The sequence below is a fragment of the Macrobrachium rosenbergii genome, chromosome 7 (genome assembly GCF_040412425.1).
Source record: "Macrobrachium rosenbergii isolate ZJJX-2024 chromosome 7, ASM4041242v1, whole genome shotgun sequence".
NCBI classification, from domain to species: Eukaryota; Metazoa; Arthropoda; class Malacostraca; order Decapoda; family Palaemonidae; genus Macrobrachium; species Macrobrachium rosenbergii.
Window position 1 is genome coordinate 15,287,913 of NC_089747.1, and position 27,371 is coordinate 15,315,283.

A 27,371-nucleotide genomic window follows, 5' to 3' on the forward strand; every position below is an offset into this window, starting at 1 on the left:
TAGGTTCCCCTGCAAGCCCTTGTATCCATAGCACTTTCCCAGCTAACAGTTTTCCTTGTATAGTTTTCTCTCCATGCTTTGTTACATTTCTTACAGTTTCCCCTCCCTGTTCCTTTTTTTACCAAACAGTCCTTCCATATAGTTTTCCGAGCATGAATTGTTCTATCCATACAGTTTCCCAGAATACAGTTTTTACTTCCTAGAACCATTTAAGAAGTGCTTTTGCATACAAAAAATCACTGGATAGTTTTCCTTGCATATATTATCATTAGATTAAGGTATCCTTTCAAATGGTTTACCTTACCTCCAGATATCCTTTCATACGGGTTTCCTCGTGCCTCTGACTTTGGAAGTTGTGATGTGTGCTATTTAAGTAAGACTTCTCCCTTTCTTTTCCTTTTTCCTCAAGGAGATCAGTGGAGAAGGACGATCATTGTACGAGTTTTTTTTTTTTTTTTAATATACGGATTTTAGCCTTCGGGCGAGTGACTACGAAGGCTGTTGACCGGACGGTTCTCAACAAGAATTCTCGGGATGCGATTGATAGCCCCATGCCCTTCGACGACACACAGTCGTTTAACCAACCGATACAAAATTCACTGCTGAGGTCACCAGAGGAAGCGAGCCTGATCGTTTTTCTCCTACAGGTCGCTCCCTGGTCTTTCCTTTGTGAGGTGAGATTTACCACTGAGCCACTGGGACGACATACGAATGGAAATACCAAGGCCAAGAGAGACAATGTTTACAATTGGTGAGCCCCTACTCCACTAGGGTAAATTGAGCGATGATGTAAATCAGAGGCACCTGCTCATTACGGCAATTCGCCTGCTGACGCAATAGGGAGGCAGACAAAGCTCCGCCTACATGGGCGATTTGCGGGGGAGTGAGCAGACTTTCTCTTTCTCTTGGTCTTGGGAAATACTATTTTTCAGGCGGTTTATTCGTCGTCGTGCCTCGGGTGAAAGAATTAGGTGTACAGCTATCTTGTCTGCGTGTTTAAGAAACTCAGTGCATGTTTATATTGCAAGTACACTTTATGGCTGTAAAGCTAAAATGAGCAAGTAAGTTATGTGACGAAGTTGTCTGCTTTTTTTTTTCTTAATTCTGGAGTACTAAGCGTACTTTAGGTTTTAAAGTAGTAATGCTGAGATGCAGACCTTCGGCGTGCAAGATGTAAATCTACGATGTCTTCCCTCTCTACACAAAAAACCAAGATATATTTGGTCATTTTTAAGGCATCTCTTTTACCCGAGTCCTCAATTCATTGTAAAAAAGAAATAAACAAATAATCAGGTAAACACGGGGAAAATAAATATTAACCGCAAAAAGTAACCGTGAACAAGAAAATACGAAAAAGATAAATAACTCAGAGAAACATTGGGAAAATAGGTGGTAACCACGAAAAGAAAGTATAAATAAAAAAATACGAAAATTTATTCCAGAGTTTTTTCGAGACGGAAAACCACTCCCAATGGCATTTGCCGGTTCTTCAAGAAAATAACCTTCTATTTCCATTGTTTTAGACGTGCGTAGACTGTGGGTACTATTCATAAGTGTTTTATGTCTGAGAGGCTAAGAATAATTTTTGTTAAGTTACTTTAATTTTAAACTGTATATGTGTGTGTAATATATATTTATAACTTAATATATATATATATATATATATATATATATATATATATATATATATATATATATATGATATATATATATGTATATATATATATATATATATATATATATATATATATGTATATACAGTCTGCACTTCTGAAAAGTAACGAAGACCCTCAGCATAGCCTACAGTTGACGTAATTTAAGTTGAACCAACTGTACGTTACACTTACTGTTCAATTTAAGATGTTTATCCTAAAATTCGTCACGTCTCAAAAGGCAGCTTGGCTAAAAACCGTTATGATAATGTACCAGAAAGAAAATTAGCCTGATAAGCTGAGGTCTTTTAAGTTGAGGTGTTAGTATATATATATATATATATATATATATATATATATATATATATATATATGTATAACATATGTGTATGTATGTAATATATGTGTGGCAATGTTTGTTGTGTTTGTTCAAAAGTGAACGACAAGTTCAAATGTCAGAATTCTTTAACTTTCTTTTAACTAAAAAGAGTGAATATTTCACGCTTTTTTTTAGGATGAAATCTAAAGAAAATTATGGGAACGTCTAGGCATTTGACAGGCTACACCCTGCAGAAACTGAAATGATCAATGAAAGAACGATATTATGTCAACCGGGAAAGATAAGGTAAGATCTCAGAAGTATAAAAGTAGAGAATGTTACGATATTAAAGTAACATAATGGAAAAGGACTTAATTAGTTTGTAGAGATTGGCCGAAAATGGGAATATAATAGCGTTTCGGACGAAGTTCCTCATACGTCCGTTTCACTCGCTGTATAATAAACATTCGCAAATCCATAAAGAACTGGTATAACTTGCAGGTAAACAATCTTTTGCTTCCACAGGCCCGGTTTTATTTTTCCAGGCCTTCAACAGAAATCTTAATACCCTCATTGCTTCGCCACTTCTCTCATTTTATATCTTCTTTATAGAAATTCAAACTAATGCGTGAGGGAGGTGATTTTGGAATACAACCAAATTCCACCTGTTGTTCTATAACGTCTTCAATTATGACTTGTAAAAGCCATTAACGTTATACCTTTTATGGGTATTGGTAAATGCCTTAATGGGCACAATTTGATATATACCCTACCGGTTATCCTACGAGTTATTGCATTTACGTGTTTGTCCCTGTTAGGAGTGGTTGCGCGTCAATACTGCACCTAAGGGGTGCACTGGCATTACAAAAAGGTTCTTTGCAGCGTCCCTTCGGCCCTAGCTTTGGCCTCTTCGTTCCTTTACTATGCCTCCATTCATATTCTCTTTCTTTCATCTTTCTATCAACATGTTAATAATTATTTCAAAGTGCAACAGCCAGGTTTTCCTCCCGTTACACCTTCAAACCTACTCAATGGCTTTCCAGCGCTGAATGACCTCTTAGGTCCCAGTGCTGGCTCTGGCCTAAGTTTCTATTCCATTCCATTCCATTCCATTTAAGTGTTTGGGCGTCACAGGACAAGTAACAACGCTCATACTGTATCTGCATGTGATCCAACTTCTGCGTTACATTAAGTTCATATAGAAAGTATATGTGGAAATATCTGTAGATTTAGTCTCAAATTTGCAATGTTGAGGAGAAATGGGATACAATAGGTCGTTAAAAGTCGGTAAAACCTAAAAAGCTCCCTGTATATATTACCAATCAATGTCCTTTACAACTTGGCAATGGCATTCATTGCATGAGTTTCTTAGAAATAAAATAAATATAAACGATTTAGAATCAGGAATTCTTTTTCTGTCCTAGGAGTACCACACGACCTCGAGGTCACGCAGTGCCAATCCTGTATGACTGGGGCCTTAGTAAATTAACAAATATTCATTAAATCCCTAATATCCTGTACCCCGTTTGTTCTGGGAGGGAAGGTTGGTTAATTAAAGGAGTTGCTAGGGCGCGTTCGCTGTGTAAAGTTTTCCCGTGGGAGGCGGCTGTCGGCGGGAACGTTATTGCCTGGGTTCCCTTCAGCGTTGCAGCTGCGGACGGGAAGTTTCGGATGTTAAGTCGCCCTCAGGAAAATAAGGCGAGAGAAGGAGGGGAGGAGGGTATTAAATTTGTATTTTTTTATGTTGGTTGCTGTTGCTTTATTCCTTTTTCTCCTTTCTTTCTAGGTAGGGAAGGTCACCTTCATACAGATTCTCATCTCGTATGCGGGAAGGTTGAGGAAATGAATTCAATTTCTTTTTCTTACTTTCCGTGTTTAGAATATTCTTATGTGAACTTATTTCTTGACATTTTGTCTTCTGAATCTTCTTACATGAAACTAGGACGGTTTGGTGAGGCAAGGTTCTATCGTTTGCCTGTAGAAGTTAAGTAGTGTTTTTTCTGATGCTATTTACTTTAGCCTGACAGTTTTCTGCGTTTAGTTTCCTTTGTAAATGTCGTAATATACTTTAGAAATTCACGATTTCTTATCATTTTGTGTTTTGAGTTTTAAACTCACTAATGAGTTTGTATTTTAAAATAACTAAAGTGACAAATGTTGATGAGTATATATTTTAAAAAATAACTAAAATGACAAATGTTGATGAGTCTGTATTTTAAAATAACTAAAATGACAAATGTTGATGATTCAGTATTTTAAAATAACTAAAATAATAAATGTTGATGTATCTATTTTAAAATAGCTAAAATGACAAATGTTGATGAATCTGTATTTTAAGATAACTAAAATGACAAATGTTGATGAGTCTGTATTTTAAAATAACTAAAATGACAAATGTTGATGAGCCTGTATTTTAAAATAACTAAAATGACAAATGTTGACGAGTCAGTATTTTAAAATAACTAAAATGACAAATGTTGATGAGCCTGTATTTTAAAATAGCTAAAATGACAAATGTTGATGAGTCAGTATTTTAAAATAACTAAAATGACAAATGTATAAAATTCATTCCCTCCATTTGGGTTTCACGTTCAGTTTCCTATGCATGACGTTGTCCACTTCCCCCAGCTCGACTTTCCATGTCCCGTATACTAAAAACGCCTTCGATTTTTCACACCGGTTTCGTTTTCAATTTATCTCTTCCGTAGAGTTTCAAACTGTGGATTTCCCGAAAGGTATCGATGATTATTTTTATCTTTATTAGTGTCTAAAACGAAACTCCGCACAGGTAATAAATGTCACTAGTGTTGCTTAAATGTCCCGAAAGATATCGATGATTATTTTTATCTTTATTGATATCTAAACCGAAACTCCGCACAGGTAATAAATGTCACTAGTGTTGTTTAAACGGACGTTGGGTCGGTAATATATATATAGATAGATGTGTAAAGCTAGTTTTACCGGCTTTCGGTACCTCCTGAAACAGTGTCAAGTTGAGGCTACCTAATAATACATATACTTCGGTTCTCCCTTTTGAAGGGTTCAGTATTACTCCAAGGCTTTTTTTCCATTCTTGTATGAAATAATCATTGCGTAGCAGTTTCCAATTAGCCAAAATATTTTGCCAGGTTTAGTTGTCCTTTCACTAATGTATTCTTATACAGTATAATTCTCTACGCATTCTTAATACAAGAAAAACTTCGGTCATGATTTGAGTTCAGTTTACAGGTAGAGAAACTTCAGGCAAGATTTTACAAACCATTTGGTAATTTTTTGAAAAAGTATATTATTTATATATATATATATATATATATATATATATATATACTATATACTTAATATAATATATATATATATAATATAATATATAATATAATATAATATAATATAATATATATATTATAATATATTATATATAATATAATATATATATATAATATAATATATATATATTATTTATATATATATATATAATATATATATATATATATATATATATATAATATTTAATATATAGATATAAAATATATATATATACATAGCTTTATTATTTCATAACATATCATAATATTATATAGTTTTATATATTTAATATATTCCAGATAAATATATATATATATATAATATATATATATATATAATATATATATATTGGAGCTCTCATTTATAAACAATATGCTATTATGTATTGATATATATATATATTGTATTTTAACCCATATAATATATATATATATATATATATATATATTACTTTGTCATATATATATTTTAGAAGTTTTATTTATATATTTAAAATATATGTATATACATGCTAACGTCAGTTTTTAGTCAGAAACGTTCCGAAAACGTATTTGGCTTTCTATTTTAAAAACAAGCGTTTGAGTATTTTAACCCAGTGCAACCGTATCGCTTGGCATTGCTTTTGTCCAGACTGGTGTTGCACAGCTGTATTATCTTCAGTTGCTGATACGTGAATGCACAGTTATTACGTTAAAAAATTGGTTTAATTTTAAAACGGCTTTGCAATTAAAGTACTTTTATTAGTTCATTTTCTACGAGGTGACCATGATTCTCTTATACCCGATTGTACCAGTACTTCCAGTGTAAGAAATAAAAAGCTTTAATAATTAAAGCAGTATATTTTAAAACTCAATTTTTCGAGTGACCCAATGTTAAAATATGTTATTTGATTTAGCTTAAAATATAATTTTAACTATATAAAAACAACATTATCAGTTTATCTGTAAATGATGCCTCTGATCCATTCGGAGAAGAACCGGACATCAGCATACACTCCGGGCACATCCTTTTGCCCACAGTCAATGCCCCATGAAGTTATTCCTTGAAGGTAGTATTTGCCAGTTGACAAATCCTGGCAAGCTAGGGGTCCACCTCCATCTCCGGTACAGACGTCCTTGTTCTCCTCTCCTCCGGCACACATGAAGGATTCGTGCAACTTGAAGAATCTTCCTAGTCTTGTCTTCCTCAGAAGCTCTTCGCACCGATCGTGCCCTACGAAGGGCACCTCCACTCGATTCAGAACAGCTTGGTAGCTTCCCGTGAAAGCATCTTTCCCCCATCCAGAGGCAACACAGACTGACCCTGGACTGAGCGTCTGACTGTATGCTGGCAGACATATGGCGTTGATGTGGTATTGGAACTTGACCGGAGCTTCTAGCTCAATAATGGCAATGTTGTTCCGTAAGTTATCTGCGTTGAAGTTCGGGTGGGCGTAGATGGAGGCAATGTCAGCATCCAAGTATGGAAGTGGTTCATCATATACATCAACTTGCCATTCTCCAAGACGTGCCCTGAAGTCTTTGTGCGTGTATCCAGTAACACAGTGAGCACCTGTAATCAACCATCTATTCCCAACTATGGAGGCCCCGCATTTGTAGGTGTAATTTCTGAAAAACAGAATTGCTTGCCAGGGAAACTCTCCAAATAATGCTGCGTTTTTTCCTAGAGTGGCCCGGGACCTTTGTCCACGTCCGTAGTTTCGTATTCCACACTCGGCAGCTGGAATGTAATTAGGGTCCCCTATCTCCAGACCTGCGACAGCAGACACCCCTGCTATGGCCATCTAGACTAGTGCAAGGGTACCAGTCACCATTTGGTCTGTATGGTGCAAAGGTACGTGCTCTGTCCCAGATTTCACCTTTGCACTCAGATTCTGGAATGCATACAGAGTCCCCTGGACAAGGATCCTCCCTTCGGCAGCAGACACCCCTTATATTACTATTTGGGCTAAAGCAAGGATACCAGTCACCATTTGGTCTATATGGTACAAAGGTCCGTGCTCTGTTTCCCAATTTCTACCTTGCAGTCAGGTTTGAATGCATACAGAGTCCCCTGACAAGAGATCTGACCTGCGACAGCAGACACCTACATTGCCATCTGACTAAAGCAGAAAGCAGTCACCATTTGGTCTATATGGTACAAAGGTCCGTGCTCTGTTCCAGATTTCACCTTTGCAGTCAAGTTCTGGAATGCATACAGAGTCCCCTGGACAAGGATCTGACCTGCGACAGCAGACACCCCTTACATTGCCATCTGGACTAAAGCAAGGGTGCCAGTCACCATTTATCTATATGTACAAAGGTCCGTGCTCTGTTCCCACTTTCACCTTTGCAGTGAGGTTCTGGAATGCATATAGAGTCCCCTGGACAAGGATCTGACCTGCGACAGCAGACACCCCTTACATTGCCATCTGGACTAAAGCAAGGGTGCCAGTCACCATTTGGTCTATATGGTACAAAGGTCCGTGCTCTGTTCCAGATTTCCCCTCGACAGTCAGGTTCTGGAACACATACAGAGTCCCCTGGACAAGGATCTGACCTGCGACAGCAGATACCCCTTATGTTGCCAGCTGGGCTAAAGCAAGGGTGCCAGTCACCATTTGGTCTATATGGTACAAAGGTCCGTGCTCTGTTCCAGATTTCACCTCTACAGTCAGATTCTGGAATACATACAGAGTCCCCTGGACAAGGATCTGACCTGCGACAACAGACGCCTCTGCTACGGCTATCCGGGAGAGTACAAGGGTACCAGTCACCACCTGGCCTATAAGATACAAAGTGTCGGGCACTGTCCCAAATTTCCCCTAGACAGTCAGACTCTGGAAGGCACTCAGAATCCTCTGGACAAACGTTTGTAATTAGGCGATCACAGCAAACTCCCAGCACATTGTTACGTTTGTCTATGTAGCACTCCTAGAAAAGGAAAAAAAAATTATTGGAATTAAAACCTCCTTCCACTGAATTTTAAAGTAAAAAGGCACAATTTATTTTTAAGTTTATTGCAGATTCTGAGAAGTGGGATCATGTTAAAATCAGTAGCAGGCAGTAGATATAGATGTACAGTGTAATAGCTATAATTTCTCTATACAATAAAGTTAAATGTAACCAAAGGGTGTGATTAATAGGAATTTTTAAACACTTAAAAGTTACTCAAGGAGGTCTGTACTAGGTTACTGTCATAAGATACAAATTATTCCTCACTGAATTTCTTTTCAGTGTACAAGAAAAATACAGAATATTTAATACTCACCTCGGGCTCATTCACACTACGGCACTCAAGTTTCAGTATGCAGTCTTTGTAATTTGGACAGATGTCAAGTGGTGCAGGTTTGCAGCACACCCCACTCTCATAGGAATTAGTATTTAAACGACAAGGCTGAATCCTCTGCAAAGAAAATTTCTTGATAATGGATGTTTACCAGTAAGGGTGGTCAATGAAAAACTTTATGCACATATATTTAAACAATAAGGTTACCATGCAATTACTATTTTTGTGTATAGACACATTGGTCACAGGACTCAGAAAACCGCGATTTACATAGACATGATTTTGATATGAAAATAATGGTTTTACTGGTTTCTACTTTGACCAAAAGCACTCTTTTAAATTTAAGAACTCTGCGATAAAAACACTTACTGTATGAGACCTTATATCAATGATCCCACTGCCATCTGTTTTAATTGTACCATCTGCGTTACACTGTTTTCGTTCTACACAAATTAAGCCCGCTGGACAAGGCTTTTCGGGTTCAGGTGTTGTGGCACCCGGTATTCGGCAACACACGCCTGGTACAGTAGGATTTTGTGGATCCGTACATTCCTAAAGGAGATTAGTTTTTCTTTAGTAATTTACAGGAATTTAGTATTTACCACATTCTTAAATTTTCAAGAATAACAAGACTAATCCATTACACAAGACCTAAACATGGTTGTTAATGAATGATTTATTAACAGCTCCATCAGTGAAAGGAATTTAGAAATTTGGATCCTTCAAGGTGTCCAAGTGCAAACAAAAGTTAAAACTTACCCTAAAAGGCTTGCTCCTTACGTCAATTAAACCAGAACCAGAGGTATTTATTTCACCGTCAATGCACTGGTAGTAAGGTACACAGGCGTGGGTGTAGGGCTGGCAACCTGAATCTCTTTGCTGTGAAAGGACTTCAGGATCTGTGTGCTCAGAGGTATCCTTGTCTTCCAATGCCAAGAAATTTTTGGCATCTTCACCACAGCCTCCGCTGTGGCCATCACAGGACTGTACTAGTTTCTTGAACAACGCCTCGGGATTGATCCTCTTTTGGAAGACATCTTGGGATGTGCTCCTGGCTAGCGAGAGGAGCGCGATGATTACCGCTGCAATGTACATCTGGAAAGATATTTTAAGACACTGATGCAATGAAGTTAGCTATGTACAACTTATGTTATAGTTCTTTATATGGACGGGTGTCTAGATCCCGCTATCTTACTATTAAGGAGGGTTTTGATTAATGTTGAGGATTTCTAATCCCAGTGCTTATCAGGACTCATTCAAAACAAATTTATGTATAAATGTTACTTAAAATGGCCAGGAGTTGGAGTAACCAATTTTTTTACATTTTTAACCTAAAACTAATAAGAGGCTCACAGACCACTCGCTGCCTGTGTCATCTTGGCAGTGCTTTACCTAAATATTCCTCTGTGATAAGTCTTGAGCTCAATTATGGTTCCAGCATGGACTTAGGAAGACAAGGTTTTAAATTTTTGGGCACTAGATGAAAATTTCATGTTAACTTGACAAACATGAAAATATTGTTCTTATGCAGACTTCTTTAGATTTTGCCACATACATAAAACTTATGACCTCGACAGCGGGCATCATCCCATCTCTGTTGGCTAAGGTTAAAAAAAAATAAAACTACAATCTACACTACAGAACGAAGCTTTCTTTTAGCTTCTCAATACTTGCCTGGTAGTTCTAAAGAAATTTTAAGGAGCCCTAACCTGTTCTCAGTATTCTGGATTATCACCCCATGGAAAGGGGCATGAACCTCAGCAAAAAATAAAAATAAAATAGAATCTCCTTTACCAAAGAATGCCGTGTGCCAAGTATAGCTTAAACAGTTCCAGTAATTTTGGAGAAGTGGAAATGGTAAAAAGCTTACGCCATGCAAACGGACTACGAATAAAATTTGGTCGGAAAGACTAATGCAAACTAAAACTATAATAAATTGATGGTTTTACTGCTTTCATTCTTAAGGCACAAAATTGACACTGATTTGTAGACATTTCAAGGTTAATTACTTAATGCAATTCTACAGCATTGATCGCTAACTTAAGAGTGTCCATGCTTTTTAATCCAAAAATAACAGACATATGTATATTAATTTTGGAGGGGCCTTCAACTTGATTTGTTTCGTACTATCTATGACCGGAAATATCTTTTTTTACCCTGGCAGTCTATTGTCCTAATACTTGAAACTTGACTTGATACCATGGTTGCAAAGTGGCACCCAGATAACTATCGGAGCCAAGTTATAAAGTATTACATGTGTACTAGGGTTGCATTACTGGGTTTATTTTCTTAAGATACTCTAAACGACTACCGTTCGCGTCAAACTGAACCCGTTTAGCAGACTCGTTTGTCAGGAAACGGTTGAATTAACGTATGCTGAGTTTTTGTGGGAAAGGAATTTCTTGCCACACTCAAGGGCTTAATCATTCGGTAACGAGCCGATTCAGTTGACCAAAAACGGCAGGGAGGAATGGGCCGCCTATAAGAAAAAGATTTGTTACGCTAAAAATGATAAAACATTGAAAGCTGAATCACGTCATTTGGGAGAGGACCAATTTTACGAGATTGCTTGGATGAAAGCTAAACTGTGAACTGTGAATAGGACAGTTTGGAAATCACTGAAGTAGACACAGAAATCTTTACCTTTGTAAGGCAAATCTGTATAGGAAAGTTAACGACCTAAAAGTACTTATGGGGCTATTTGGCTTAGAAATAATGAAACTCTTGCGTTAACGGTATAGGAGTCAGTAAGAAATACAAGTAAAATTTGATGGGAAAAGTCGAGATAGTAAATTATTGTCGATACGCTCGAATTCAAGAGACCAATAGAATTTTTTAAATTTTTTTACGTTGATCGGAATATCATTTACCGCCTTTCGTTGAGGAATTGGCATAGGTTATGGCCCATCAGTTAAAACACTTAGCTCGGTAATTACAGAAGAGGTCCTCGCTTAAATACCGTTTATTAAAAAGATTTGACTTAACGATGTAGAAAAGCGTATATAATGCAGTACAGGTGAGCTAATTTGAGAAATTTAAAGAGATAATTTGAGAAATTTAAAGAGCTAATTTGAGAAATTTAAAGAGCTAATTTGAGAAATTTAAAGAGATAATTTGAGAAATTTACATAATTTTAGAATTTACAGTCTTGTTTACGTTTTTGCTTTCATTTGAGTGGCTGGTACTAAACACGGAGCCTCACAAGCTTTTCTGTATAATTACACTTTGCTCTAATTTTCACCGAGTTCAAATCCATTACACAATCCTTCTAGAACATTTCAAAGCAGCTTCATCCAAGATCTAACAGCTTTCAAAAAAAATTGTCGGTCAGTAAATAATATGCAATGGTTTTTAAAGTAAAAAATAAACAAGAGGCGAACTAAGGAGCAAATAACTTAACCATGGCGCGTGGGTGTTGGCTCTTAATTAAATTATGTAACTAAACTATTTTGGGGCACTTCTCTTCTACTTCGTAAAAACTAAATTTCTAATGTGAAAAGCTAAAAGGAATCTACTACATCGTCCATTGCTAATCGGATTTCGTCGTTGACACAGAAACCATTTACAATAGCACTCGAACGGATCCCATTGAAGTCTACTTAAAATTTTACCCGAACAACTAAATTTACCCATAGAGACAAATCCCATCAATAGTAATAGAACGCAGAGTTCCCTCATGAATGCCAAAGTTCCAACCATCGTCTGTCGAACATACATGGAAGTCCCTGGAAATGAGAGAAGCCCCGTTCCAGACGCAGGGGGGAGAGAGCTGAACTTACCTTAAGCCCGGAACTTTGAGAATGAGGCGATTGTTGTTAAGTTACTCCCGAAGATGAAACCTTGTTCGGCTTCCACGAAGCAGCTGATGGGAGGAGTCGACGAGGAGGGAATGGTTTCTCAAGATTGTTTAATGTAGTTTAGTTTTTTTTTCATCGAAGGTTTGCTTTTTCTTTGTATGCGTCATATGCTCAATTTTTTATTCAAACAATTCTTCAGACAATTTCACTTCAAACGCGAGATCGTTAAAAATTTATATTACATTTCAAGAAAAGTTAATGTGCTCAGTGTACAGTTTGTATCGTCAGGTGCTCTCTCTCTCTCTCTCCCCTCTCTCTCTCTCTCTCTCTCTCTCTCTCTCTCTCTCTCTCTCTCTCTCTCTCTCTCTCTCTCTACTGTTCAGGAAGACACCAAATGCTGTCACAACAGCCAAAGAATCTCTCTCTCTCTCTCTCTCTCTCTCTCTCTCTCTCTCTCTCTCTCTCTCTCTCTCTCTCTCATTACTGTTCAGGAAGACACCAAATGCTGTCTACCAACAGCCAAAGAATCTCTCTCTCTCTCTCTCTCTCTCTCTCTCTCTCTCTCTCTCTCTCTCTCATTACTGTTCAGGAAGACACTCAAATGCTGTCTACCAACAGCCAAAGAATCTCAAGTCTCCCTCTCTCTCTCTCTCTCTCTCTCTCTCTCTCTCTCTCTCTCTCTCTCTCTCTCAATCTCTCAGAATTTCAAGTGTCTCCCAGCAGCTAAGGAACTTCAACAATCTCTCTCTCTGTCTCTCTCTCTCTCTCTCTCTCTCTCTGGCAGACAAGTGGATAATTATTCCGTCTCACGATTCATCTTGTTAATCTAATCATTGATCGCGCTCTTTTCCCTTTTACGAGTTGCCGAAAGCTCCTGCCCATTCTTTCACGCCCACACACACCCAGAGAACTAGAACATGGAAGGATTTCGTTAATCCCCTTTCGTTCTGAGTCTTCTTTCATTTGCAGCCCCATTCTGTGGACACGTTTTTATATAATATAGAGGGGATTACACGAAAAGGATTCATAAATCCCTCTAATTATGAAATCATGTGAAAGTTGCCAGGGATAAAGAAACGTAATTTTGTTGATGAATTTTATTTATCCGACTGAATTCTATTTGTCCGATTACCTTGTTTCGGTCGACTCTAAAAAGGGTAGGGTCGATATGATCGGTTTGTATGGTCTTAATTAAACCTGACCTTCAAGGGAATAATGGGATAAAAGAAATAAGTTTTGCTGGCTATGAATACGTTGTTTAAGAGGGTATTAGCTAGCTATTCCATCGGTGTTTCAGATTAATCAATGAATTGAATTGAGTATAGAATTTTGGCCAAAGGCCGAGCACTGTGACCTATGAGGTCATTCAGCACTGAAACGGAAGTTGACAGTAGAAGCGTTGAAAGGTGTAACAAGAGGAAAACCCAGCAGTTGCACTGCAAGGAATCAATTAGGAGAGGTGGAAAGTAGATGGAAGAAAGAGTAATATGAAAGGAGGTACAGTAAAAGGAACGAAAGGGGCTTGGCTAGGGGAAGGCACTCTGCAACCTTAAGTAATGCCTACAATGCACCGCATGAGGTGCACTGACGGCCCTACCCCCCTAAGGGGTGATTAATCAATGAATCAGTCTATGATGGAATTTTCTGGCGAATCATTATCTTCTGCTCCTTAATCCATGGGCTGGGTTGCTGTTTTTAATTAGCCTCCTCCAGCTGTTTCTGGCTTTAGCTACTTATTTCATTTTTTTTTTTTTTAGCCCTTCCTGACTGTAATCCTCCCTATTTATCCGAGCTTAGGACCGCACTGAGTTGGGCTGGCTTGTACCACCTGTGGCCAGGTTGTTTTGGCCACTCTATGAAACGGTATTTTGCTTCTTGTAATTTGAATCTGTGCAAAACAATTCTGAGACTGTTGGCCTGTCTCAGAGTAGCAGTTTGTTCCTTTGTATATACATATGCGTATTTTATTGTTATTCAGTTTTTCCGTCTAACAGTTTGTTTCGTATAAAGGAAGGAGGCCCCGAAATTAGTAATACTGTATTCTATCTAAACGAAATATTTTTTTAACAAATCCTGATTTTACCCGACTTCAGCCTCTGATCCATTCCTGCTGTACAAGGTCAGTGTGTAGCAGCCGCTAATGTTGGCCTTTTATTGCTGTAGGTCATTTTAGAACTCATGAACACATCCGTTGTTTACACAACAAAATGACGTCCATGGTCGCTGTCAGGGGAAGAGCACCAAGAGATAGGTAATCAGCCTTCAGGGGTGACGTTCAAAATACCGAGAGTTTACGCATGCAGTGAGTCAGTAAAGTAAAGGTTTCTATGTCTCCGGACCAGTAAAGAAAGCTGTAATTCATTTGGGATAAGATTACTGTCTCCCTGCCCTTTATAACTCTGGTTGGAACCACCCAACTTATCTCTCTAATTACTATGTATGTAATTCCTTTCATTTGTCTACAAAGGCACACTAGGTTTTCTGACGGGCGTGATCCGCCCATCCTCAGCTCAGGAGGCAGATCTGGGAACCTATATATATATATATATATATATATATATATATATATATATATATATACCACTCACTCAATATATATATATATATATATATATATATATATATATATATATATATATATATGATCTTATCACATCCGTGATTCATATACAATCAGCTTCACAAACGTCATACAATATCAATTCACTCTACCTCCAGGCCAATATATTTTTCATGTATATTTACCCGAAGGAATTTTAGTGATAATAAGTCCACCGTCGTGAGATCGAACCAGCGACGGACGGGAATCAGGTTTCAGTGACACACTAACCAGTCGGCCACAAGAGAAGGTATAAGCAGATACCATCTCCCATCAGCCCACCCGTCAACTCAGGTGTTTCTGCGTTTGAGCGATATCACCACCTCTGCCACATGTTGGCGTGTAGTGCGTTTGTATACGTAGCCATAATATGACTATTTATCACCATCACCGTGATTCATATACAATCGTACAAACGTCCTTTAATATCAGACCAAAGAAAGCTGCAGGTGATAATAAAGTCACCGTTTGGCGACGGACGGGGGTAAGATTCGGCCACAAGAGAGGTATAAATGAATCCATCTCCATCAGCCCACCACGTTTATAACCCACCTCTGCCATGTTGGAACCACCATAATATGACTATTTATCACATCACCGTGATTCATATACAATCAATAAACTTCTTTAATATCCAATTCACTCTACCTCAGTAATATATATTTTCCTTATATATTACGAAGGGAATTTGTCCACAAAGGCAACCAGCGACGGACTAGGACTTCTGATGACACACTAACCAGTCAGCCTGAGAGGTATAAATGAATACCATCTACATCAACCCACCGTCGAACTCAGGTGTTTTTCGCGTTTTGGCGATACCAGAACCTCTGCCAAATGCGTTTGTGTCGTAGCATATGACTATTTATCACATCACCGTGATTCGCCAACATGTGTATTAAATATATATATATATATATATATATATATATATATATATATATAACTCTTATATATATATATTATATATATTATGAATATGTATGTGTTACGTTATAACAATATGTGTATATGTATGTGTTATATATAGAACCACAAATCACGAAGAAAAGAAAACAATGAGTTTAATATTTTACTGGCATATAATATCATCTTTACGTTCCATATTTTCATTGATTCAGTTATATACATAAATAAATAAATAAATATATATGTATGTGTTATATATATAAAAGACAAAATCCAATAAGAAAAGAAAACAATGAGTTTGTCTTTACTGTATATATATTCATCACCCATATTTTTCGTGATTCAGTTATACATAAATAAATATATATATATATATATATATATATATATATATATATATATATATATATATATATGTATATGTATATATATATATATATATATATATATATATACGTATATATATATATATATATATATATAAAGACAAAATCCACGAGAGAAACAATGGAGACAGAGTATTCATCACGTTCCAGTGATTCAGTTATATATATATATATATATATATATATATATATATATATATATATATATATAGAGAGAGAGAGAGAGAAAATGTATACAAAAGAAACTTTTGACAGCAAAATGATAATTCCGTCTCTGAAATCATTACCATTTCATGTTTATTTTCTTTTTATTTCTGCATATGATATAAACAAAGGTCGAATCCTTTACTTATTTAATAATTACTTTGTAGAAGTTAATCTATTTATTAATCTGTTTCTGCACAAGCCCTTTCATTTGAGCTTGAGCCTTTATCGAATTATAACCACTCTGTTATTTTAATCGTTTTGTCTGTTTGTCACCCTTTCAGATATACATTAATACCATATTCTGAGAATTAGATTTAGGACCGTAATTAATAAAGAAGGAATTATTGAAAAAACTATGGTAATTCTTCAACAGCTACGATGTTACGAGCTAGCGTCTAACAACTCGAGATAGTTTAGAAGTACACCTTTTATCTAGTTCTTTATTGGGCTCAATTACCTGTCTTTCTCTAAAAATGAACGGTTTTTTTTAATGGCATTCAATTTAGGCAGCTTACATTTTAATTAAAATTCCAACTTACAGTATTAAGGACTTTAGCATACGAGGCCAGTCGTTAGGACCTGAGATTAGGTAAATATATGAAGTTTAAGTTTTGCCCATGAGTTCATCCATAATAGTTCAGGTTACATTTAATCGATAATTTCACGACCCTTTTTAATTAGTTTAGATTTACATAAATTTTTCTCAAAAGCGTGGATTCTTCCAGAACGCATTGTGGAAGTCTAGAAGTTATCGACATTTCAAATCTGGAACAGATAAGTAAACATCCTCCGAGAATTCCAGACCGTTTTGAAAAGCGGTCAGTACTTTTGGTCTTCCTTACTATCAGCATATTTCATCACCTTCAGGCTCTTCTAACCACAACCTTCGTCCAGTGCCATTGTACTCTGAATCGGGCTCCTTCCAAAACCGCACGAAAGTTGCAAAACTAAACTTGTTGGGGTTAAGACCTCCCGTGTAAAAAGAAAATGTGAGTCGTCTGACTTTATCTCTTTCCACCAGTTCCTTCCTTCTATCAAAAACCACCACCCAAAGCTTCTGCAGGTCTGCCTTTTTCCTTCTGTGCAACGTAATGGCACTATAGTTCTCTCTCTCTCTCTCTCTCTCTCTCTCTCTCTCTCTCTCTCTCTCTCTCTCGGAAGACGCAACTGTTTTTAGGCCCTAGGTTTCCTCGAACGCAACTTTTGGGCGGTACTTTGCAGTTGCTCCTAATGCTCTGCTTATAACCTACCGTGCGCCTTTTCACGTCATTTCTGTACGCAGTGACCTTAAGTTCTGAGATCCAAGAATTCAGGAAACTTTTCGTTTTACGGTTTTTATGTATTTATCTTATTTATTTGTTTTGTTTAATAATTCATCACAACCCCTTTTTTAGGCCCTCCCCGGAAGAATAACTACACAAGTCAAACAAAATTTTTCTTATACAGAAGATTTGATCTAACGAACCACGTTTCATTTAGTCTGCCAATTATTTATTCTGCCATACTAAGAGCATACATATGAATTCATGTATATATACGTTTAACTATGCATGCATATTTTTTTTTATAGAATTGGTGTGTAAGAGCTTTTGCGCGTGTGCCCCCCATGCCATATATATATCATCTACTATCTGAAATTTATTTAAACTTTTAGAGCACGATAAATCAAGCTGGACTCCAGTCCCCGGGCCAAGAGATTCATTTGCAGCGTCACGAAGTAGTTATTTACGCTGATTCCGCTAGGCTGGCTTTATTGGAAATCAGAATAATGAATTTGAAATCGGAGATCAAATGCAGTGGAGTTTTATGCAACGTTTGAGAGATGTCGCAGCTGCTAATAAGCCCCAGCGTGGGCGACGCATTTTGTTAGCGAAATTGGGGTATATATGGATTCGTGTTATAAGAGCTTGCCCTCGTATCGATTTCATCCCCCCCTCAAAAACCCCCACCCTTTCACACTCTCCTTGTCTGTATGTATGGGTAAAGTCGTAAGCTAGATTATGTACACAGACCCACACAAACACACATCCACACATACATGTTATAAGAGCATACAAACGTACAGTCTTGCGAAAAGTATACTAAAAATTACTGTGAGAAGTAGTTAGAAAGCAATTAAAGAAACAATGTTCTATAAGGTTTGAAAAATATACTAAGAAAGTTCTATTAGGTTTGAAAAATACCAAAATTTACTGTGAAAAATAGAACACCAATTAAAGTAACAAAGTTCTATGAGGTTTGAAAAATATACTAAAATTTACTATGAAACATAGTCATAAAACCAATCAAAGAAACAAAGTTCTCTTAAGGTTTGAAAAATATGCTAAATTTACTATGAAAAATAGTTAGAAAACCAATTAAAGAAACAAAGTTCTATAAGGTTTCAAAAATACACTAAAAATTACAGTGCAAAACAGTTAGAAAACCAATTAAAGAAACAAAGTTCTATAAGGTTTGAAAAATATACTAAAAACTACAATGACAAATAGATAGGAAACAATTAAAGAAACAAAATTCTATAGGGTTTGAAAAATATACTAAAAAACACAATGAAAAATAGCTAGAAAACCTATTAAAGAAACAAAGTTCTGTAAGATTTTAAAAATATACTAAAAATCACCATGAAAAATAGTTAGAAAACCAATTAAAGAAACAAATGTAAGGTTTGAAAAATATGCTAAAAATCACAATGGAAAATAGTTAGAAAAGCAGTTAAAGAAACAAAGTTCTGTAAGGTTTGAAAAACGTACTAAAAATCACTATGAAAAATAGTTAGAAAAGCAATTAAAGAAACAAAGATCTCTGAGGTTTGACAAATATGCCAAAGTTTACTATGAAAAGTAGAAAACCAATTAAAGAAACAAAGTTCTATAAGGTTTGAAAAATATACTAAAAATCATCCTGAAAAATACTTAGAAAACCAATTAAAGAAACAAAGTTCTATGAGGTTTGAAAAATATACTTAAAATTACATTGAAAAATAGTTAGAAAACCAATCAAAGAAACAAAGTTCTCTAAGGTTTGAAAAAACAGCACGGATAAGCCCGTTAAAACGCTCTTTTACCGACGAGACTCAGCAGTTATGCCAATATTTGCCCATCGTTTTCGCAAAGGAAGAAGGGCCTTTGAAGTAAGGGTCTATAGGCACCCCTCTGTACCAAGAGCAGTGAGATTCGATTCCCGGAAGAGCTGGGGAATATTACTCCGTAATGCCAGTTTACTTTGCCTGTTCATTAAATTCATGATTGATCATAAAATAATTCTCGGTAAAATAGATTAATCATGAAGGAATGTGGAACTGCACAGAGAAGGTTTAAAATTCTTTCTTGGTTAGAGTTATGTTTAATTAACGTTACAAAATCTAAGGTTAGCATTGGCGATGGTCGATAATAAAACCATAAGAAATAGTTACTGTATCAGATTACGGTGCAAGAACGTTACCGAAAACAGTATTAAGAGTATGTAAACTTTGATACGCGAAAGTGAATCACAAAAAAATCATCAGTATAGTTTTCAGCGTAGGTTTCTCCTTCATGACCTTCTATAGTATATATATATATATATATATATATATATATATATATATATATATATATATATATATATATATATATATATATATATATATATATATATATATATATATATATATATATATATATATATATGTATAACTGAATCACGAAAATATGGAACGTGATGAATATAAAATAAAGATAAAATCCACGAAAATGGAAACACTGGGTACTGTTAGGTTTTCGACACTAGTCCTACTTAGCTGCTAAAGGACTTTGTCGAAAAACCGCAGCACCCAGTTCCATTTCCTAAATGATTTTATCTTTTTATTATTATATATATATATATATATATATATATATATATATATATATATATATATATATATATATATATATATATATATATATATATATATATGTAAATGTGTTTGCATATTGTCTGTTAGTGCATCCTCGCTCCTTTGTTGTTGTGGGTTCGACTTCTGCCTCGGAAGGAGAATTTAGGTTTCTTGACGTGTTTATTTCTCAAAAAATGTAGGCTTATGTCAAGTTCATTATGGCTGAGCGTTTCTCTCTCTCAAAAAAAAAAAGTGCTAGTATGTCCATAGTTGAGTTCATTATGGTATATTATATATATATATATATATATATATATATATATATATATATATATATATATATATATATATATATATATATATATATATATATATATATATACATATATATATATACATATATATATATATATATATATATATATATATATATATATATATATATATATATATCATATCATGCACTAATTTACTGCGTTCTCGAAGTGTAAATTTAGAAGTTTTCGAACTAAATAATTACCAATACAGGTCGAGTTCCAACTTGGATGCAGTATTCTCACGCGGCATTTTTATTTGTAATATCAACATAATTCACCACTGAATGTTATTGTGGACCTGATATACAACGATATCAACTTACAAATTAATAACAGGCGTTCAATAGGCTTCTCTTGAAATTATGTGTATTCACACAGAAAACAAGTGTTACAAATTAGTTTATCCTCTGAAACAACAAAGAAACTTCATGGATTAATCTGGACAAATGTTGCTATAGCTTCAAAATGACGATAGGGCAGAATAGTTCATCCTTCAGAACGAAAGCAAACTTTATGCATTAATCCTGGCAAATATCCCCATAGCTTTAATGAGATTACTTCGTCCTTCAAAAGAAAAACAGACTTTATGCATTAATCCGGACAAATGTTTGTCTGTCTTCAGTGATAGGCAAAGAAAACAGGCTTCGAATCTGTAGATTTCTGCTCATGGAAGACAATTTTCCTCACGAGTGAGGGTGCCATGTCACATATATTTCTGGTGGTCAGGTTTTATTACCTTGTCCATGTTTCTTAAGAAGATCTGCGTATTGGGATAGTGCCGTTAGTGCACCTCACGGGGTGCACTGTAGGCATTACTAAAGGTTCTTTGCAGCGTCCCTTTCACTCCTTTTACTGTACCTCCATTCATATTATCTTTCTTCCATCTCGCCATCCACCCTCTCCTAACAATTGATTCATAGTGCAACTGCTTAGAGGTTTTCCTACTGTGACACCTTTCAAACCTACCTACATAAAATTTCCTTTCCAGCGCTGAATGACCTCATAGGTCCCAGTGCTTGCCCTCTTGCCTAAACCCTATACTCCATTCCATGTTTCTTAAGAAACAGAAAAGAGCCTTTTCGCTTTAAACATCGTTGTGTTTTAACGATTCGGCGAAAAACAGAGTCATGTTTTTATTCTGCTCCCCTTTGTTTTGCGCTTGTTTGAAGAGCTCTCGTTAACAGCAGTTTTTACTACGTAATTACTCGGACTTCCAGGAAACATAGGAAAAGTGTGAGGTGTGGTAGTGTAGATTGTTTCTCGGAGAGGGAGAAAAATATTAGAATTTATATGTATGTGTGTGTGTGTGTGTGTATTTATGTATGTACAATGGTCTTTCTGACTACACACACACACACACACACACACACAACACAAACATACATATATGAGTGTGTGTGGTCAGAAAGACCATAGATACATATATATATATATATATATATATATATATATATATATATATATATATATATATATATATATGTGTGTGTGTGTGTGTGTGTGTGTGTGTGTGTGTGTGTGTGTGTATGTGTGTGTGTGTGGTCAGAAAGAGAAGTGGAGACAGAGACAGAGACATCTGGAATTAGGATATTTGAGTTTTGAGTTGAAAGAAAGGCGGAAAAGGATATGAAAGCCGCCATCACATGGTCCACCAGATTACTGTACTAGACATAATTACTCTGGAACAATGCGAACCCATTATGCCGGGTTTTATTCTCTACAACATTTCCTTTTTTTGGATTCTAAAACCCCCCCTAAAAGAAACGCACAAAAGACAAGAGACTTGCAGTCTGCGCCAAAGTTTCTATTTAAGAAAGAACGGGACTTTTACTTTTTTTTTTTTTTTTTTTGCGGGGTTGCTGGGTCGTTCTTGGGCGGAACGTGGAGTGGGAGAAAAACGCTTGGCCGGAAGATCGGGCCAAAGATGATGGAAATGGTGCTTTTGGGCTTCAGATGATTGTTTTTGTCCATTTTTCTTGGTAAGAATGAGGTTCCGGTTGGGCGCGTTCTGTTGACTCAAGGATGTGGAAGGACTGATTGATTGTTGAAGGTCATCGATCAGATAATGGAGATTGGCCTGAGTATCACATTTCAGTTCAAGGAACCTACCATTCCACTATAAAGTATAAACGATAAAAATCAAACCACAATTAAAATGTTAATTATAAATATTCAGCGCCGAGACATTTTTATGAATGAGAAGTAACGTTAAGCCTTGTCGATTTTATTTACAGGCGTAGTTATTGTTATTACTTTAGAGGTTTTCGTTGCGCAGTGACCTTTTTATGTTCCGGCGTCATCGACATGAACCGTTCCACGCTGAACCAGAATTCATGGTAAAAAGTCGAGTGATTCTAATGAATGATATATATTTTTTAGAAACGCTTCCTTATGCTCATTAATCAGTCCCCTACTCCCCATTTCCGTTAGATTCTCATAAACTATTATGGCGTTGGGGACACCGAAGGGTAAATATAAGATTTACGCAGATATATATTATGGAAGGATGATTAAGTCATGACACAGGTTTCTTCGTGAGTGTTTGTACAACTCCTCACACGCAGAAAATTGAGCTTGTTTGGGCAGTCACTGGATGGGAGACAGGAATATACAGTATCATGGTATTCTAAATGGTGTCATTGTTTCATAAAAACAGATTTTTTGATTGATGGCTGTGATGGTACAGAAGTTAGCGATTAAAATTTGCTTCTCTTGGTTTGTATCTTATTCTAAGGTTGATTTGTTAATAGAATTTGACGTTAAGAGAACTCCGTGTTGCTCCTTTTCCCCTCCAATAGGATATTGCAAAGTATTTAAAGTAGATAAATAAAGCTTTAACGTGATATTAGCACTCTCACCGTGTTCTCCACGATTCGACCTAGGAAAAAAAAAACTATCCTCAGCTCTGTATTTCAATTGGTTACTCTTCAGTGATGAGGAAATTAGACCCGGATGTATTTGGGCTTCGGAATGAATGGTCCAAATGACATCATTAACTTTTTTTTTTCACCTTGACCGTGACCTCATTACAGTAACGGGAAGAGCCTGATAGAATATAAGGGTATGTTGGGTCCCCTTTTGCGGTAATGGAAAAAATGGAACTGTTGCTTCCATTGTACGTACAAATTGATTCTCTCTCTCTCTCTCTCTCTCTCTCTCTCTCTCTCTCTCTCTCTCTCTCTCTCTCTCTCTGGTCACTTTGCCTTATTCTTTTTAATTAACGTTTCACATTTGCTTCCATTGTGCGTACAAAATTGATTCTCTCTCTCTCTCTCTCTCTCTCTCTCTCTCTCTCTCTCTCTGGTCACTTTGCCTTATTCTTTTTAATTAACGTTTCCACGTTGCTTCCATTGTGCGTACAAATTGATTCTCTCTCTCTCTCTCTCTCTCTCTCTCTCTCTCTCTCTCTCTCTCTCTCTCTGTGGTTACCTTGCCTTATTCTATTTAATTATCGTTTCCATTGTGCGTACAGACTGACTCTCTCTCTCTCTCTCTCTCTCTCTCTCTCTCTCTCTCTGGTTACCTTGCCTTATTCTTTTTAATTATCGTTTCCACGTTGCTTCCATTGTGCGTACAGACTGGCCCCAACTCTCTCTCTCTCTCTCTCTCTCTCTCTCTCTCTCTCTCTCTCTCTCTCTCTCTCTCTCTCTCTGGTTACCTTGCCTTATTCTTTTTTTAATTATCGTTTCCATTGCTTCCATTGTGCGTACAGACCCATTCCCCAACTCTCTCTCTCTCTCTCTCTCTCTCTCTCTCTCTCTCTCTCTCTCTGGTTACCTTGCCTTATTCTTTTTAATTAACGTTTCCACGTGGACGCGAGTTCGTGCAAATTATAAAATGTCACAGTGCTATTTCCGCGGACTCTCAAAAGGAGAGTTACTGTACATGCGTCCGTCTTTCTGCCCAGTCCATCTTGTCCCGTCTTGACGGCAGTGCTAATGTCTTGACATTCTCTGGTCATTAAAAGAATGAAGGAAAGAAATTAAAAGTGCTTGTTTTATAAGGAGGAAGAGGAGGAGGGGGAGGAGGAGGAGGAGAAGGAGAAGGAGAGAACTTGTACTGCTTGGTATTTATGTAGTCCTTTTTTTTCTTGTTTTTGTTTTTGTGGAATTTCCAAATGTAGGTCACGTGCTTGCATTACGGTACTTCGTATTTCTTCATTGTTTATGTACAGTATGTGCTTTTATGAGAGTCGTAGATATCCTCTCTCTCTCTCTCTCTCTCTCTCTCTCTCTCTCTCTCTCTCTCTCTCTCTCTCTCTTTTCTAAGGGAGTTTGCCGGCGTACTACCCTTTTGTTTTCCCCATTTATTGCCTCTCATTGCAAAAACTGCTGCATTATATCCATTTTGAATGTACACTGTTTTACAGTGTATTTACAAGAAAGAATGTTTACCTATTTCAATTCCAGCTACTAATCTATGGTTATTGATTCTGCAACTAATATTCTTCAAAAATATATATAATCAGAAGTCTTCCACATCCTTTATTTTACCCATGTTTTATCTAACCCAAATCTTGACATTTAGAAAGCTTTTGAATAAGCCTATTTAAATTTTGTCCTTTTTTTTTAATCCATGTTATATCATTCTTATAAGTAAATTGTTTACCCTTGAGGTCTTTGCGTCGTACCTGGCTAACATTGCTAACTTGTCACAATTGAATTAAATATAGAATTTAGGACAAAGGCCAAGCGCTGGGACCTATGAGATCATTCAGCGCTGAAACGGAAATTGACAGTAAAAGGTTTTAAAGGTGTAACAGTAGGAAAACCTCGCAGTTGCACTATGAATCAATTGTTAGGAGAGGGTGGAAAGCAAGATGGAAGAAAGAGAATATGAAAGGAGGTGCAGTAAAAGGAACGGAATGGGTTGCAGCTAGGGGCCGAGGGCACTCTGCAAAGAACCTCAAGTAATGCCTACAGTGCACCGCATGAGGTGCACTGACGGCACCACCTTCCTACGGGAGCTTGTTACTATTGTTCTCTTCCCGAACTGCTCTCTCTCTCTCTCTCTCTCTCTCTCTCTCTCTCTCTCTCTCTCTCTCTCTCTCTCTCTCTCTCTCTCTCTCTCAGAAACGCTTCTCTTGCTCGCTGGTTCTGCAAATTTTCTCCCCTTCTTCAGTGATGCCCTAAAGCTCAGTCCAAATCAGAGCTATTGTAGTCGGCAGCTGAATTTATGGTTAACAACCGGTCAGTTTACTTGAGGGTACTTGGTATTCTGGTTCATATGGTCTTTTTATTATGCATTCAGAGGTTAGTCAATATCTGTTTATGTGTGCATCACTGTACCTTGGTGATGACGTTATTCTACTACGCGTAATGTAAGATTTAAGCTGTCCAGTCAAGCTGAGCCCCATATTCTAACTTCATGGTAATTAGAAAACAAAAAACTTCCCACTTGTACCTTGTACATTAATCAAAAAGTTGTCTCTATTTGTTTCGGCGTATGGTAATTTTGAAGTTGTAAATCGCTTTCAGTTCATTTTTCACTTTTTGCTTCATTTGCCTCAGAAGTTCCCAATTCTACACTGTTCAAAGTTCACAGCTCATTTTTTTGTTTTTTTATTTTTTGTTCTTGTGATAGCCAGTTGTATAAGAAATATAATCTGATAGGACATCCTTGTCGTAATGTGTTTGTGTATGTCCTTACTTATTTATATTCTTTGAATTTGGGGCTCAATTATTGTTTTGAAACAAAAAACTACCTTCTAGACAGTAACGTTCGTTAAAACATTACTACTGTCATACTTGTCTTCTCTTTCCTTGCTTTTTTTGCCGTTTGGGCTGCATAAGGTAATATGGGAAGGTGGGTGAGGGTAGAGGGGAGGCGGGATACAGGGCGTTGGGGATAGTTGGCATGAGCAGTAAATCTTCAGTCACCTGTCTTTCCCGTTAATGTGGAATTTGAGTACATACTCCATCCGAATATTGGCTTTGGAATTATAGACCTCGAAGTTTGAAATTTGGGGAGTCTACGTAATAACTTTCACTAAACTTGAAAAATTGTGGAGAGACTTTGCAGTTGCGTTCTCAGAACCTGGAATTTGCAAAGAAGATATGGAATTAGTGCACACGAGACTTGAAACATTGTGGAATGCCAATAGAATTAACGTTCTTGAAACTGGCAGTATTGCGGAGAGACTGAAATTAATGAACATGAAACTTGCAACATTGTGGAGTGGTTTAGAAATGAATTTAATTTGAACTTTAAAATTGCAGACAAAATTTAGGAATTGAAGTCCTTGAAACTTGAAAATTGAGTAGAGTCATTGGATGTAACACAAGAAAACTAAAATATTGCAGAGAGGCTAAAATTAATGCACCCAATCATAGAAATTTGGAGAGACTATGTAACTGTCATCCTTGAATATGAAATTTATTGAGATACTTTGGGATTTACATCCTCAGTATTTGGATTGTGTTAAGCGGCTTTGAAATTGAGAGAGAGACTTGGGAATATACCGCAAACGAAGCTTAAAGTATTGTGGAGATGGGAAATTAATGTCCTTAGCATTTGAAATTCGTTAAGAGACTTGGCATTCAAGCCCTCGAAATTTGAAATTCTGTGCAGGCCGTAAATTTAACGCACAGAAACTTTGAAATGTCGTGGAAAGAAATTTAAATTAACGTCGTCAAAGTCTGAAATTTGTGGAGAGGCTGGTATTGACGCCATCAAAATTTCCAGTATGTTTAAGGCCTTGGAATTAACGTTCTCGAGACGGAGAACAAGGTCAACAAAAACCTCCATTCTCAGAAATTT

At 36.5% G+C, this 27,371-nt stretch overlaps 2 protein-coding genes across 6 annotated transcripts in view; one reads left to right on the forward strand and one right to left on the reverse strand.

Annotated features, from left to right (window-relative positions):
- The window catches only part of LOC136840157 (glutamate-gated chloride channel-like), a 500,113-nt gene that overhangs the window by 367,824 nt on the left and 104,918 nt on the right, over positions 1 to 27,371 (forward strand). The window lies entirely within an intron of this gene.
- LOC136839962 (uncharacterized) lies at positions 6,094 to 12,458 on the reverse strand. The gene is made up of 6 exons (XM_067106236.1): positions 12,321 to 12,458; positions 9,301 to 9,636; positions 8,911 to 9,093; positions 8,524 to 8,658; positions 7,572 to 8,186; positions 6,094 to 7,057 (listed from the first exon to the last, which is right to left on the reverse strand). The coding sequence occupies exons 2-6, from the start codon at positions 9,634 to 9,636 to the stop codon at positions 6,212 to 6,214; spliced, it is 2,115 nt and encodes a 704-aa protein (XP_066962337.1). The 5' UTR covers positions 12,321 to 12,458; the 3' UTR covers positions 6,094 to 6,211.

Bases quoted from the DNA above. Each gene is read 5' to 3' on its own strand.
- LOC136839962 (XM_067106236.1), bottom strand. From the start codon at position 9,636: ATGTACATTGCAGCGGTAATCATCGCGCTCCTCTCGCTAGCCAGGAGC. The intron at 8,659-8,910 runs GTAAGTGTTTTT...TTTTCTTTGCAG, and splicing joins TTGATATAAGGTCTCATACA to AGGATTCAGCCTTGTCGTTT. The intron at 7,058-7,571 runs GTACATATAGAT...GCACTAGTCTAG, and splicing joins GGAACAGAGCACGGACCTTT to ATGGCCATAGCAGGGGTGTC.